Source organism: Calidris pugnax, unplaced genomic scaffold (genome assembly GCF_001431845.1).
Source record: "Calidris pugnax isolate Ruff unplaced genomic scaffold, ASM143184v1 scaffold16, whole genome shotgun sequence".
NCBI lineage: Eukaryota > Metazoa > Chordata > Aves > Charadriiformes > Scolopacidae > Calidris > Calidris pugnax.
Window position 1 is genome coordinate 2,517,511 of NW_015090847.1, and position 15,142 is coordinate 2,532,652.

Genomic DNA, 15,142 nt, shown 5'->3' on the forward strand with positions numbered 1-15,142 from the left:
AGACGTGCATGCCAAGCAGCAGCTGCCATGGTTACTATCAGCCCCTGGCTCCGTGGAGCACCACCCCACTTGGTTTTCCCTCTGCCAGGCGGGTTTGTGCATCCCCACCTTGAACTGCAGAGGAGCTGAGCTCCCAGCCCCGCTCCCACTCCTCGCACCCCGCACAGCCAGCCTGGCTGCCTCACTTACACACCCACACGCGTGTTTCACCTCCACCCAGCCAGAGAGAAGAGTATTACACAAGACTTGACACACCAAAGCTCATTTTCTTTTTGTCGTCTGCTTTCTTGATACCAAATCAACCCTTACTGCAGCCTCCAGCGTTTCAGTAATAGAAACAAAACACTGTGAATTAAAAATCGGAGACACATCTTCAAGCAACAAAGGCTGAGGGGGGAAAAAATATCCTCATTTAAATCAGCAAGCACTGATGACTGCTAATTGTTCCTAGAAGAGCTTGAAGGTGAACAGTATCCCAAGAGAATAAGGACCAAGTGCAACACTGCAGATCTTGGGGAGGGTGTGGAGTCCCCTTCTTTGGAGATTTTCAAGACCCACCTGGATGCTCCTGAGTAACATGCTCTGACAAGCTCTAGGCAATCCTGCTTCAGCAGGGGAGTTGGACCAGATGATCTCTATGGTCCCTTCCAACTCTAAAAATTCAGTGAAATTCAGTGAAAACCTGCTCAACTCATTGCAAGTGCTAAGATTTGAGAGATTCCACAATGAGGTACAGTATCTTCCATGTTACACCCCTGCTTTCCCCAAAGTAACCCCTCTGGGCTGAGCAGACCAGATTCAAAGCGCATTTACATGGAATCACCAACTTGCCATGGGATTTCGGATCAGAATCAAACTAACAACTCAGTATTAAAATGTCATTTATTTACAGCTCCTCGTTCTGGAGATGTAAGAGCACAACTAAACATTATTAGATTTCTTAGTCCTCAGAATTCCCCCAGAGTAATATCTTGTAAAATTTTTAACCGCATACGCCTGTAAGATTACGAATTGCGATGACAAGCCAGACTTCAAGTCATATCAACGAAATGAAGGCACGCTAAAAGTTCCTTGCATTATTCCAAGTTTAGATAGACCAGCTCTCTACAGGTTTATTTGTATATACAGTGTGAGAAGGATATATAAAGCACACACTCACACACACACATATATAAATACACATACACACAAACTCAGTGACCTGGATTTTCCTATAACTATTACAAGTAAGCGTTCTTCCTTAAAACATCCTACAAATTACATACACATAGAAGTGAGTAGTGAGGCCAGCAAAATAATTGTTTTAAGTGATAAACAGGACTTGGCCATGAACCTTTCAGGCAAAGTGGAGCCCTGGAGGACCAGGGGAAGCGAACACCTCTCGGCACCAGCGCCGAATGCTCCCCCCTCTCCAGCGGGAGAGCCGGCGGAAGGCAAAGGATGCATTTGGAGACGTGCATGCCAAGCAGCAGCTGCCATGGTTACTATCAGCCCCTGGCTCCGTGGAGCACCACCCCACTTGGTTTTCCCTCTGCCAGGCGGGTTTGTGCATCCCCACCTTGAACTGCAGAGGAGCTGAGCTCCCAGCCCCGCTCCCACTCCTCGCACCCCGCACAGCCAGCCTGGCTGCCTCACTTACACACCCACACGCGTGTTTCACCTCCACCCAGCCAGAGAGAAGAGTATTACACAAGACTTGACACACCAAAGCTCATTTTCTTTTTGTCGTCTGCTTTCTTGATACCAAATCAACCCTTACTGCAGCCTCCAGCGTTTCAGTAATAGAAACAAAACACTGTGAATTAAAAATCGGAGACACATCTTCAAGCAACAAAGGCTGAGGGGGGAAAAAATATCCTCATTTAAATCAGCAAGCACTGATGACTGCTAATTGTTCCTAGAAGAGCTTGAAGGTGAACAGTATCCCAAGAGAATAAGGACCAAGTGCAACACTGCAGATCTTGGGGAGGGTGTGGAGTCCCCTTCTTTGGAGATTTTCAAGACCCACCTGGATGCTCCTGAGTAACATGCTCTGACAAGCTCTAGGCAATCCTGCTTCAGCAGGGGAGTTGGACCAGATGATCTCTATGGTCCCTTCCAACTCTAAAAATTCAGTGAAATTCAGTGAAAACCTGCTCAACTCATTGCAAGTGCTAAGATTTGAGAGATTCCACAAAGAGGTACAGTATCTTCCATGTTACACCCCTGCTTTCCCCAAAGTAACCCCTCTGGGCTGAGCAGACCAGATTCAAAGTGCATTTACATGGAATCACCAACTTGCCATGGGATTTCGGATCAGAATCAAACTAACAACTCAGTATTAAAATGTCATTTATTTACAGCTCCTCGTTCTGGAGATGTAAGAGCAACTGAAAATTGGACTGAGCTTCTAAAATCCATCAGGCATCTCAGTTTCTACAGATGACAACATGGGAGAGAGTGACGATGCCATTGCTTCTTCCTCTGCCCACTCTAATGCACAGACTGAGAAGGTGTTTTAGCATCCATGAACCTCACCCTGAACAAACTCACACCTCAGGATGTTTAGCGAGGTCCTACACTCTCTGCGCTGGGCAAATTGCAGCATCCATGGGTGTCACCTAAAAACCCATTGAGCACCCCACAGCTTGGAGCAGGCTGATGAGAGAGCACAGATGGTCCTGCCAGGCACTGGGAGGGATATTCAGGGGGGCTGCCCAGCACCAAACAATTTCCTGGAATCAGGGAAATTCGAAGCGAGGAAAAGCTTCTGAACTCTTCAACATGCTTTTAATTTCTTCCCTTCCCAGAGCGTCTTTCCCAGATGAGTTGCTCATTGAGCAGCAGGAGTTCTCTTCCAAATTCAAATAAAACCACATTACCAAACAACATAACCAACTCAAGAAAACATGATCACTAAAGGAACCAACTGAACAACAGTGAATGTGGTGTGGGGTAATAAACATCAGATGGCTCTAGGATTCATTTGACATGAGTGCAGAGTTGAGAAAACGGACGGCAGAGATTTCTTCTAGGGAATCAGCAGTTTCATTTGCAGCAGAGAGGTTCTGCTTGCTGTTCTTGCTGGGCCAAGGGTGCTCTTCCTAACAGAGGAAACCAGCAGGTTTGCCCATATCTCGTGGGAGCAGGTTAGCAGCAACTGAAGCGGCGATGAAGGTGCCCATAGTTCATTCCCTCACTCTCGCTCTTTTCTCATTTTAGCTTAAAGTACTTCATCGTGCCCAGCTCATACAGATGAGCGAAGTAGAGGCAGGCAACCCTCAAAAGTAATTTTTTTTCCCCTCTCCAACTCAAGTTGTTTAAGCTTAGCTGAAGTTATTAGGAAAAGAAACAGGAGTGACATCCCATCTGTGGACGTATTCACATCCAGAACAAAAGGTGTTCCAGCAGCATGACAGAGATGGGCACATGGAGCTTTTGTGCTTTCAAAACCTGGGCATAGCTCCCCACCCACATTGGGAGGCTCTGCAGAGAGATCTCGACAGGCTGGATCGATGGGCCGAGACCAACGGGATGAGGTTCAACAAGGCCAAGTGCCAGGTCCTGCATTTCGGTCACAACAACCCCAAGCAGCGCTCCAGGCTGGGGGCAGAGTGGCTGGAGCTGCCTGGCAGAAAAGGCCCTGGGGGTGTTGGTGGCCTGTGGGCTGAACATGAGCCAGCAGTGTGCCCAGGTGGCCAAGAAGGCCACCAGCATCCTGGCCTGTGTCAGGAACAGCGTGGGGAGTAGGGCCCGAGAGGTGATTGTCCCCCTATACTGGGCACTGGTGAGGCCCCACCTTGAGTAATGTGTCCAGTTTTGGGCTCCCTACCATAAAAAAGACATTGAGGTGCGGGAGCGGGTCCAGAGAAGGGCGACAAAGATGGTGAGGGGTCTGGAGAATAAGTCTTATGAGGAGAGGCTGAGGGAGCTGGGGTTATTCAGCCTGGAGAAGAGGAGGCTGAGGGGAGACCTTATTGCTCTCTACAGCTCCCTGAAAGGAGGGTGTAGAGAGATGGGGGTCGGTCTCTTCTCTCAAGTCACACGTGACAGGACAAGAGGAAATGGCCTCAAGTTGCGCCAGGGGAGGTTCAGGCTGGATATTAGGAAAAATGTTTTCATTGAAAGGGTTCTCAGGCATTGGAATGGGCTGCCCAGGGAGGTGGTTGAGGCACCATCCCTGGAGGTGTTCAAAAGACGGGTTGATGTAGTGCTGGGAGGTCTGGTTTAGTGATGATGCTCCTTGTTTGTTGTGTGGGTGTCTGTTTTTGTCAGTTAGGTTGACGGTTGGACAAGATGATCTTTAAGGTCCCTTCCAACCTAGAAGATTCTGTGATTCTGTGATTGCTGGGAAGGGTGGCTCTGCCCTGGCACTAAGCAGCTGCTTCAGCTGTGAAGCTGTCTTCAGGTCCTGCACCTCTCCAAGTCTTGAGGAGAAGATGCACAGCCTCATCCATCAAACCCCTTTACACAGCCCAGAACAGCAGGGTCTCTCCAACCCCCGGTAGCTTCCCGTCACACAAAAGCTTTATCTGGAAGTTTGGCATTAACAAAGTATTAGGTAGGATTAGCAATTAGCCAAATAGATCTCCACTTTCCCGTTCAGGTAACAACGCAAAGAAGGAACGGGTAGGCAATCATCTCCCTTATTCACTGGGATGAGGAAAGGGAAGCTGCCCACTTCTGCTCCTCTCTCTCTACTCCACCAGCCTCATTCGACCTCGGCTTGCCCCACGGCAATCCCTTCACAATATCCTGCATGTCCATGAAGACAAGGGACAAGCTGTCTTCTCACATGCAGAGACAGCTGCAGATGTGAAAATACTCCTGGTGCTCCATGGTAGCTCTGGGGATTGTCTAGGGGATGTCTGTACCCATATTGGTCAGCTTTGACCCGCTACGTTTCTCAGTCCCGGTTGATTATTAACTCCAAAAGGATGTATAAAAAGATAATTGGGATGTGTTTACTTGGAAAAGTTAGGCAGCTTTTTTCATTTTTTTTGTTTGGTTGTTTTTTTTAAAAAAGTATTTACATCTAAAGCCAAACCACAGTAATCGTATTAGAGGCACTTACTGCATGGAAAATGATTGTGGTTTTCATTGCACCACTATAATATTCCTAAACTCCATATGTCCACCAAAAATGAAACAGCCCTGGCCCCATCAATATCTTGATCAGTTAGATGTTGCTGAGAGCATGAGTAAAACTTATCCAGAGGCTGAGTCCCTTGGAAAAGCCTACTTTCAATAGCTATTGCTTATTTTCTCTGTGCTAGCTACGGCAAGGACTCATTGGGACAGGGCTAGCTAACAGGGCTTGCTAGTCAGGGACTACTGCAGAAGAGACACACCAGGATCAGTGTGGATAAATAAATTCAACATTCACCTGAATCCCAAGGGAAAGAGCCAGCCAGGCATTGCCCCAGAGGTCTTCTCCCGTCAATGAACAACATGCCAAAGCACCAGGCAGCTCTCCAGTCATAGAGTCATAGAGTCATAGAGTCATAGAGTTGTCCAGGCTGGAAGAGACCTCCAAAGGTCATCTAGTCCGACCTCCCCGCAGTCAGCAGGGACACCCCCAACTAGACCAGGTTGCCCAGGGCCTCGTCGGGCCTCACCTTGAATATCTCCAGGGAAGGGGCCTCACCCACCTCCCTGGGCAACCTGTTCCAGTGCTCCACCACCCTCACAGTGAAGAACCCTCTCCTCATCTCCAGTCTAAATCTGTTCCCCTCCAGCTTGAAGCCATTGCCCCTCGTCCTGTCACTGCAGGCCTTTCTAAACAGGTTCTCCCCAGCCTTCCTGTAGGCCCCTTCAGGTACTGGAAGGCTGCTATTAGGTCTCCCCAGAGCCTCCTCTTCTCCAGGCTGAACAACCCCAGCTCCCTCAGCCTGTCCTCGTAGCAGAGGTGCTCCATCCCCCTGATCATCCTCGTGGCCCTCCTCTGGACAGTCATGTCTTGGAAAAAACAGTGCATTGGGAGGAGGGTGTTACTCTGCTAACCCTTAAGCAACCTTAACTGCATGAGCTTTGCCTTTTTTTTTTTTCCAACAAAAGAGTATTAGAGGTTTGTAAAAAGGAAAAAGAAACACTGAGAAGGATTTTTAAGGTATTCACGGTCCTTTAGTTTTTCCCCTCCAGTACCCCCCAAGCCACCTTCCAGGCTGGCTTATTTTTCCCAACAGGCAGCAGCCCGGTCCCTCTGCCGCTTCTCCCCGCTGCTGCGGATAACCCATCCTCTCTGTTCACCCCGCTAGGACTGAAAACAAACGTGCATTTCATAGCCCTAACTGGAAAAAAGATTAGATGGCTGAAGAGACTGGTTGCGAGCTCAGGTTTCCCGATCAAATCAAGACCAGGCCAAGAACAAATAAACCTAGTCACCCTACTTAGCAATTGCTCGGCAGCCGGTATGAAATGAATAGTTAAGAGTTACATCAATTTTTTAGACAGCAAATGTCTGCACCACGACACCCGTTCATTACCTAGGGTTAATAACTGCAGAAATACAAGTTTTTAAGATTCAACAAAACCCCTCATTTCCCAAAGGTACTTACCCCTATTCGTGACAAGACCTGCATTGTACTTTTCAATTCCGCTTTTTAAAAAGTAACTTTCCTTAAAGAAGTTGACTAACAAAAACATTTTAATAATCACAGTACAATATAATTGGAATTAAATTATGGTATAATAATTCACACTTAGCTGCACATAGGCCATTTGGCTTTCGTGTGTGCTAGACGTAAATTACTACACTGTAATTCAAATGCTGTCACATCTTATGGCTTAATTAACGCCACAAAAAAAAATAATCCAATCAGAGCACAGAGTTGGTCACGAGAGACCAGAAACCACTCTTGTCAGGAAACGGTTACAAAGGAAAGAAGGCTAGAAGATTACAGGATTGCAGGGTAACACAACTCCCCCCTTCCTATTGCTGTCACAGCAAGCACTTGTTCTACTACCCTAGCTCAAAAAGAAATCCATGTGCCCTGCCTCTGTATGTCATAAGTGTTAAAAAGCCTATATGAAAGGATGATAACTTCCATGCATTGATTTGGGTCCTAGTCACCAGCCTTCTTCTATAATTCAAATCCCATAGCTCCTGCTTCATTGCCATCAGGGCTGTACCAATAGCTAAGGGCTGCATGTCCCATGGAAAGCATACTTTGGTACAAATTGCAGATGCAAATAGTAAAAGATCTTGTTTCCCCTCCATAACACAGGAGGATGCTATAAGGAAGACACACTTGCTGAACACTGAAGGAGAAAAAACCACCACATTATCAAAAAATCCGCTTAAAATCTTATTTTGTGTGAAATTTAGAGGTGAAAGAAGTGGGTCCACACACAGACCTCTGCACTGCTTAATGGCTTAAGCGAGAATTAAATGGTGTATAGAGTCTCTGCAAGGTTGAATTTCACCCTCTATCAGCTTATAGATTAGCCAGTCATCAGATGGGGAACTTAATACTCCTGATTTTAGTACATTGCTGCTAATGAAAACACTGTAGTATATACACAGAACAGTCACCCCCTTCTACCAGGGGGGCTTCTGCCTTCCTCCATCACTTGTGCCGCTACAGAAAAGGTGGCACAGCTGCAGGTAATAGAAATTGCCAAGAATAGTAAATATTATAAATATTTCAAGCATTATTAATCTTTTAAAACAATGAAGTTAGGCAGAAGCCTGGAAGTCAACTTGGCTATTTCACAACTAATAAAACATGTCTCTTGTATTTCATTTTGACTATAAGAAGAGTAGTGTAGTAAGAGGCAATTATCCACCGTTCACTAGCTAACATAACACTTGTACAAGTATAAAGGAAACACAGTATGTATTTTAAGCAGTGAAAAGTATTTCCACTGTATTAAAATAGTAGCAAGGCAAATGTTCAGCTCACATTAAACGGCACTCTGTCACCAAGGACCAGCTTGCTAGCATCATATATTCCCCCAAGAAAGATAATGCTGCTTGCTTGAACAGAATCATTGTCACCAGGCAACTACCAGTGCTGTTCAGGAATAAATATTTCCACTGTTCCCACAGAAACTGGCTCGGCATCTGGACCTGCTAATGCCTTGAGAGATCAGCTTGACCTTTGAGGAGCATCTTCTCACGAAGAGGCAGCCCTCCCTCAGCAGGGCTGTCTCCCCGAAACACCGGGAAGATGGAGCAGAAGCAGGCAGGGTCAGAACAGGACAGCAGATGAGGGTCTCTTCCTTGCAGCTGCAATGACTTGAGAGTACTCCCTACCTTCAAATGATAAAGCAGTTCAGCCCATCTCAGCCTATCCTCACACGGAGGGACAAGATGGCATCTGCCCCTAAATGCAGGCAGGTCACTTTACCACCAACCATGGCACATCTCTGCGTAAGTAAATTCTTGGAGGCAACTTGTTTTTTTTGGAAGTTCACAGTTGGGCCAGCAGCAATCGTAGCCCTGCCAGTTTGGTACTGTCAACTGACAGTAGGAGTAGGTCTTGAGCTACTACTTGACCAGCTAGGGCACCAAGCTGGGGAGGGGTCTGGAGAACAAGTCCTATGAGGAGAGGCTGAGGGAACTGGGCATGTTTAGCTTGGAGAAGAGGAGGCTGAGGGGAGACCTCATTGCCCTCTACAACTCCCTGAGAGGAGGGTGTAGAGAGGTGGGGGTTGGCCTCTTCTCCCAAGGGAATAATAACAGGACCAGAGGAAATGGTATGACGCTGCGGCAAGGGAGATTCAGATTAGATATTGAAATTAGATATTAGGAAGAATGACTTTGCTGGAAGAGTGGTCAGGCCCTGGAACAGCCTGCCCAGGGAGGTGGTGGAGTCGCCATCCCTGGAGGTATTTAAGAAACGTGTAGACATGGCTCTTCAGGGCATGCTCTAGTGCCCAAGATGATTGGTTTGTGGTGGGGTGTAGTGTGTGGGGTTGTGGGTGTGGGGTTTAGTTGGTGGGTGGTGGTTTTGGGTTTGTTGTTTTTGTGGTGGGTTTGGTTTTTTTTGGGTTTTTTTTTATGTGGTTGGACTCGATGATCTCGGAAGTCCCTTCCAACCACTAAGATTCTGTGATTCTGTGATTCACAGCAATACTGGGCTCCAAGGCCTTGTCAGGCTTTGTCAGAACTAGAATCTATTTTAGCTTAAATTTAGCTCCATAGCCAAGGGTATTTAAGAAACTTTTGCTGCACCTGCAGCTTGCTCTAGGATCAGATGGCTCTCATCCAGCCCGTTCTAGCTGTTATAGCAACACTATTTTAATGTCAGATACCTACTGTTTGTCCTGTAACTTCAGGCAGGTTTGGTTATTTTATTGCCTAACTTGTTCTGGCTTCGATCTTGCCTATCTTTGGGTAAGCGAGTAGTTCCAGCCCAAAAGCCACATTGTATATGGAGAAAAAGATTAAGAAACCAAAGTAAGATCACAGTGCCACCTCATTTCATAGAATCATAGAATCATTCAGGTTGGAAGAGACCCTTGGGATCATCGAGTCCAACCATCTCCCCTACTCTACAAAGTCCTCCCCTACACCATGTCCCTCAGTACCCCATCTAAACGGCCCTTAAACACATCCAGAGATGGTGACTCAACCACCTCCCTGGGCAGCCTGTTCCAATGAAATTCCAATTTCTCTCTGTGTAAAATTCCTTCCTAATGTTCAGTCTACACCTACCCTGTTGGAGCTTGAAGCCATTTCCTCTTGTTCTGTCATTAATTACCTGGGAGAAGAGACCAGCACCAACCTCTCTACAGTGTCCTTTCAAGTAGTTGTAGAGAGTGATGAGGTCTCCCCTCAGCCTCCTCTTCCTCAAACTACAGTCCCAGCTCCTTCAGTCGCTCTTCATATGATATGATTTCATTGCATTTGTAACCATCTCCAACAGAAACTGTGCCACTGGGATTATTGCTTTAATCTGAGTAATTAGAAGTGTTTGTCCTACTCTGGATTAGGCTATTAAAGACTTAGAGTAACAACAAAATAATCATTCTTTACTGCTCGTCATAAAATTATGCACACAACACAATCTTTTTTTAGAAAAGGATCTCTATTAAATAATAATAAAACAATCTAGTGGGATGATAAAGATCTTGGCATTCAACCTTTTCACTCCTTTCCAAAGCCTAAAATAAATCACTCGTTTGGAGACAGCCAGAATTTCACCCTGCAGCGATCACTATGGTTTCCTTCCTTATCCTGCTCTGAACAGCACACAATTCTGAATCCTAATATTTGCATTGTAAGTTTTGTTCAGCAGTCTGGAAGTTTTAAATCTCAGCTCTCAGCCACACATGAGCCTGGCAGCCACGCGACAAGCCAAGGAGCACCTCCCTGGAGCTCTAGGCCTTCAGATGTTTTGGGGAAAAGCTTCCAAACAGGGGCAAAAAGGAAAAAGCCCTGTCCGCAGCAGAACTCCTGCAAAGAACAGCAAAGCCTTAGTTTTTGTTGTGGTTGCTGATTTATTCTTTTATCTTTATTATTATTTTACTATAATAATAATGATGATAAATAATAATAGGAATATTATAATAATTAAGAATTTTTATTCCCTGGTATTGTTGCTTTCTAACTCGGCTAATTCACTAAATTCATGTAACAGGCTTAGTTTTATCCAAAAGATGCTTTTCCAGAGCTTGGAAGAGGGGGTTCCCACACTGGTCCGAGTTGTGCTGTCTATGCAAGCTGTAAGCTATTTTCCATTCAAGTGAAGGGCAACAGTAAAGAAAACATCCACTACTCCAATCTGCTATTATCTCAAGTATTTCACATGCTCTCAGGTTTTTGAGAGCTACGATTCAGAGCAGTCCAAGCAAAACGAGACAGTACAGTTCCTGTGTGTTTAGGATACAGCAGATTAGCACCATCACCAAGAAACTGCAAGGATTCATGACTTTTCCCCCCTTTCATTATTTCTATAACTTATCAACAAGATGTCATTGTACCAGGGCAGTATCCTGGAAGATTACTTTTCATCTTGCAGATCACTGAAGTCATACTCCCGTTGACTCTGCACCTGTCATCACAACCCAAGACACACAATATACTCCAAGAAATGAGATAGCTAAAGAAAAAAAAAAAAAAAAAAAGCACCTTCAAAAAAACCACAAAAATACCAAAACAACAACAAAAAACCCCAACAAATTTATGAGATCACTGGCCTAAGAAATCTGTCTGTAATGTAGCTACCGGTACAGCTGAAGGGACTGTGTCAGAAAACTCGAAAAGGGAATGAAATGCAGCAAGGTCAGTCTGTAGAAGTAGTTCCTATCAACTCTGGGAGTGACTGCAGGACAGAAGCCATCCCAGCCCATAAAACAGGAACCCAGATGCTCGAGTCCTGTGTAACACAACATATGAAAGCTTTCTGCATGCAGTAGAAGGGGGTTATTAAAAGGCCGGGGGAGGAAAGCAGGGCTTCAGTGGACTATGTTTATATGCAAGGTGAAGTTATGGCCCCTCTCTGACCACACAGAGACTGTCTTCAGGCCAGCAGGGACCCCTGCATTGACACTGACTTGCCATTCACTTCAGGCAACCTTTTGTAGGCACCTGCAGGTAGAGGGGCAGCAAGGGAGAGCTCCTGAAAGCCAGCAGATATTCAGTCTGGGATATCAAAACCTTGGAAGTCCCATCAGACTATTTATTCTGACCTTTGATACAACTCTTGATTTTTACGTACCTGTCCTTCAGCCCCTGTGGCAGACTGGACAGGTTTGACTGCCCATTGCTAGCAAATCCCAAACATACTCAGGGAACATCACCATCATGCAGCTGAACTGCAGTCTTCTCCCTTTATTGCATCCTAGGAACATACCACCCTCCAACAACCAGCACACCCTCGGTGGCTGCTCTCCCAAGAAGGGTAACGGGGAGAAGTTCTGACATGGTAGCTACATCCTGGCCAATCTTACAGACCAAAACAGGGCAGAACCAAACCAAGTCCTCTGACTCTGTAACACCCACTCACCACCACTCACAGGTGACTCTGAGCCTCTACCACACTTTCACGAGGGATTTTTGGGGATGAGATAACACGTGTGTTGGTTAGACGTGCGTTGGTAAGATTTACCACCACTGACTGCTGCAAAACCCATAGCTACATGTACATTTACTTGGTAGAAGAACATAAAGGGTAGATATATTTCCAGGCACCGCATTTCTGCATCTCTGGTGTTTGCTCATCTGTAGCATAATAATACTCCTAGATTACTGGTGACATTTTCATTTACTGCGACTATCAGGCAGGATTTTCCAGCTACAGTGGCATTGCGAATTTAAAATGCAAGTGCCAGAGGCATTTTTAAATTTTTAATTGCTTTAACTGTTAATATTGTTTAATTATAAAGATTTACAAAACATTTACCATTTAACTTTCCTGGAGAAGGATAAAGAGTACCTGTCCTAATACCTCCTTCATTCCACCCCAATTGGTTGGCTCAGTTTAAAATATTCATTCTAGTTTTCCAGCCAGCGAGGTGCTTTGCTGGAAGAGTGACAGTACAGATAACCTTTGTGCTCAGAGATGTTACGGGTGATACGCGCACGCAAGGTTGTGCTCTATAAATAGATATGTTCAGCCAATTGCATGTGTTTCGTTTTTCAGCCTCCTTCGCTGTGAAATTTTGCTCTGGTGTCTCAGCACGTAGACAGTCCGTGTAAAGCACAAAAAAGTCTGATGCATATTTTAAAAGCAAGTGCCCGCAGCCTACATACAGGGAGTCATGTTATTTACAAACATGCTCTCACTGACCTGGAATTAAAATGAGATCCTTGGTGGAGCTCACCTTCCATTTAGGCATCAGGAAAATCAGGCAGCTGCATTTCCCAAAGCTCTGCCCTGAGCATTGAACAGCTATCACTGCAAACAGGAGCTCCTGAACCCTTCGGCATTCATCAAATCTGGCAACTTACTTCTGGAGCCTACTTTTGGGTTCTCTCTGGGTTTTTCTTGATACTTTTGGGTATCAAGAAAACCAAACCCAGGCCCCCAAAATGTTACTCCAAAGAATTAAACACGTCAGATTTCACTTACACAAGTTTTCCTGGCTAATAAAAATGCTAATAAAAATGCTCTGCATCCCAGGGGGGGGGTTACACCTCCTGCCAGGATAAGGCAGCTGGACTGGGTGCCATCCTTCTTGGCCGAGGGTCACTGAGATTATGGGAGCCTCCGTCTTTTGGCAGAGCACAGAAGCATCCACTGCAGTGGTTGAAATCACCATCTAACATCATGGCAAGTGAGATCCCACCCCGGAGCTGGAGCCGAAGGGGGACTGCTCCTGACTGAGCAGCATTCACAGGAGGGAAATTCAGTTCCGTGGGGAGGCTAGGAGAGAATCCCGGTGACACACAGCCAACAGAAGAGGTTTGGGCATGAGGAAGAAAGTCTGCCTTAACGTAGCACTCAAACTCAGTGACAGAAAACTTTACACGTGACCTGAATTCTTTGTTTCAGGACCCAACTAGTCATAGTGTAGCCTGGGAATTCAAAGACCTGGGGTGAAAGTGGGGAAATCAACATCCTGGAAAAAAAACCACACCGTTAGGTAAAAGACGTTAAGCAAAATCCTTGCTGTTTTCTATTCTGCATTCTCTTTCCACAGGCAAATTGACACCATCTCTGACTCACCATGGGCTATCGGTGTTAAGAGCATTGTGAAGAAGAGCAGCTGTGATGACCACATGACTGTGAAGGAGGCCTTGAAAGTATCCCAGCAAACAAGGGTTCAAACAAAACAAGGTGAGCGTCCTCCTGCACTTTCTTCCAATACTTCAACTGTTGGCATTCAATTCACATCCAAAAAGGGAAAAAAAAACCAATCCAAAATAATAGTAATTGAAAAAAAAAATAATCCCACAGCCAGTATCCAGAGCCTGAGACCTACAAATGAGAAAGGAAAAAAAAAAAACCGCAGTTAGTAAAACAATCAAGTTTTTTTGCTGTGTTTCTTTGCTGCCAACAGCTGTAAAGGCAAATGTCTTCTGTCACCCCCACCCCTGCCCCTTCAGATGTATGAACATTCCCACATACAACAGGAATTAAAATTTGTCCCTCTGCAGAGAGCCAGTTTGTGCATCACTAATGCTCTGCTTCCTCTCACAGTTTAAGACAGCAGATGCCCACAGGTCCACAGACTTCAAAGTTGACCAGAAAAAAACAAGTCCATGTGTATTGCATCCTTTCCTACCTTCATGGGACTTCTTCAACACTCTCCTGAAAATGTCTGGGTGTCTAGAAATCACAAGCCAACTGGTATTCCATAGCTGAAGTGGGTTTAACTGGTGCCTAGGTTGTGTGATATTCTCTTATATAGAAATGTATTTCCACCCCAGCCACTTCTTTTCCACCTAAACCCCCCCAAGTACAGCGGAGCCAAAGAGTGAGTGCAAGCTCCTGAAGGAGCACGCGTGGCAGCATGCTGGCAAGTCAACAAACTGAGGACAAGAGAGGTCACTTGGCCACTTGGTGTAGGCCAGTGGGGTGAGCACATGAGGGAAGCACAGTGCTGTAGGAAAAAATGCAACTCGGAGTTGTGAGCTGCGCTCCCCGGCCTGCCTCCCCCCATCTGTTCAAACAGAAACCTTCTTCCAAGAGATGTAAGCACCTCCACACCAGCTGGGATGGTCCCACTGTAGGGGTTTAAGACACCCAGGCAACAATCCTGCTTTCTCTGTAACCTCCTGTGCAGGTGGACGTACTGCACAAAAATTATCTATGCAAACATCTGCTACATGTCCTGAACGACTCGGGCAGAAACTGAGCCCAGTGTTTCCTCCAGTAGCCTGGCATGGCACTCTGCTTGGTTTTCGTGGTGCTAAGACCTTTCACTCTATTTGCATTTCCCCCATGGCTCTGCTGCTGGGGCTGATGCCAAGAGACCAGGCGGTAGGAGGATGAGTAATATGGTTTGGGAGAGCGGCTGCCAGTGATACCACAGAATCACAGAACCACACGGGGTTGGAAGGGACCTCTGGAGATCATCTAGTCCAACCCCCTGCCAAAGCAGGGCCACCCAGAGCAGGTCCCACAGGAACGTGTCCAGGTGGGGTTGGAATGTCTCCAGAGAAGGAGACTCCACCACCTCCCTGGGCAGCCTCTGCCAGGGCTCTGCCACCCTCAAGGTGAAGAAGTTCCTCCTCATACAATCATAGAATCTTCCAGGTTGGAAGGGACCT

At 46.1% G+C, this 15,142-nt stretch overlaps 1 protein-coding gene across 14 annotated transcripts in view; it reads right to left on the reverse strand.

Annotated features, from left to right (window-relative positions):
* Positions 1 to 15,142, reverse strand: part of ADGRL3 (adhesion G protein-coupled receptor L3) — a 591,492-nt gene that overhangs the window by 352,510 nt on the left and 223,840 nt on the right. For all 14 annotated transcript variants that reach the window (XM_014943112.1, XM_014943115.1, XM_014943111.1 and 11 more), the window contains one exon: positions 13,596 to 13,847. In XM_014943112.1, coding sequence (XP_014798598.1) covers positions 13,596 to 13,650 — 55 coding nt within the window. In that variant the 5' untranslated portion in view covers positions 13,651 to 13,847. The remainder of the gene's footprint in view (positions 1 to 13,595; positions 13,848 to 15,142) is intronic.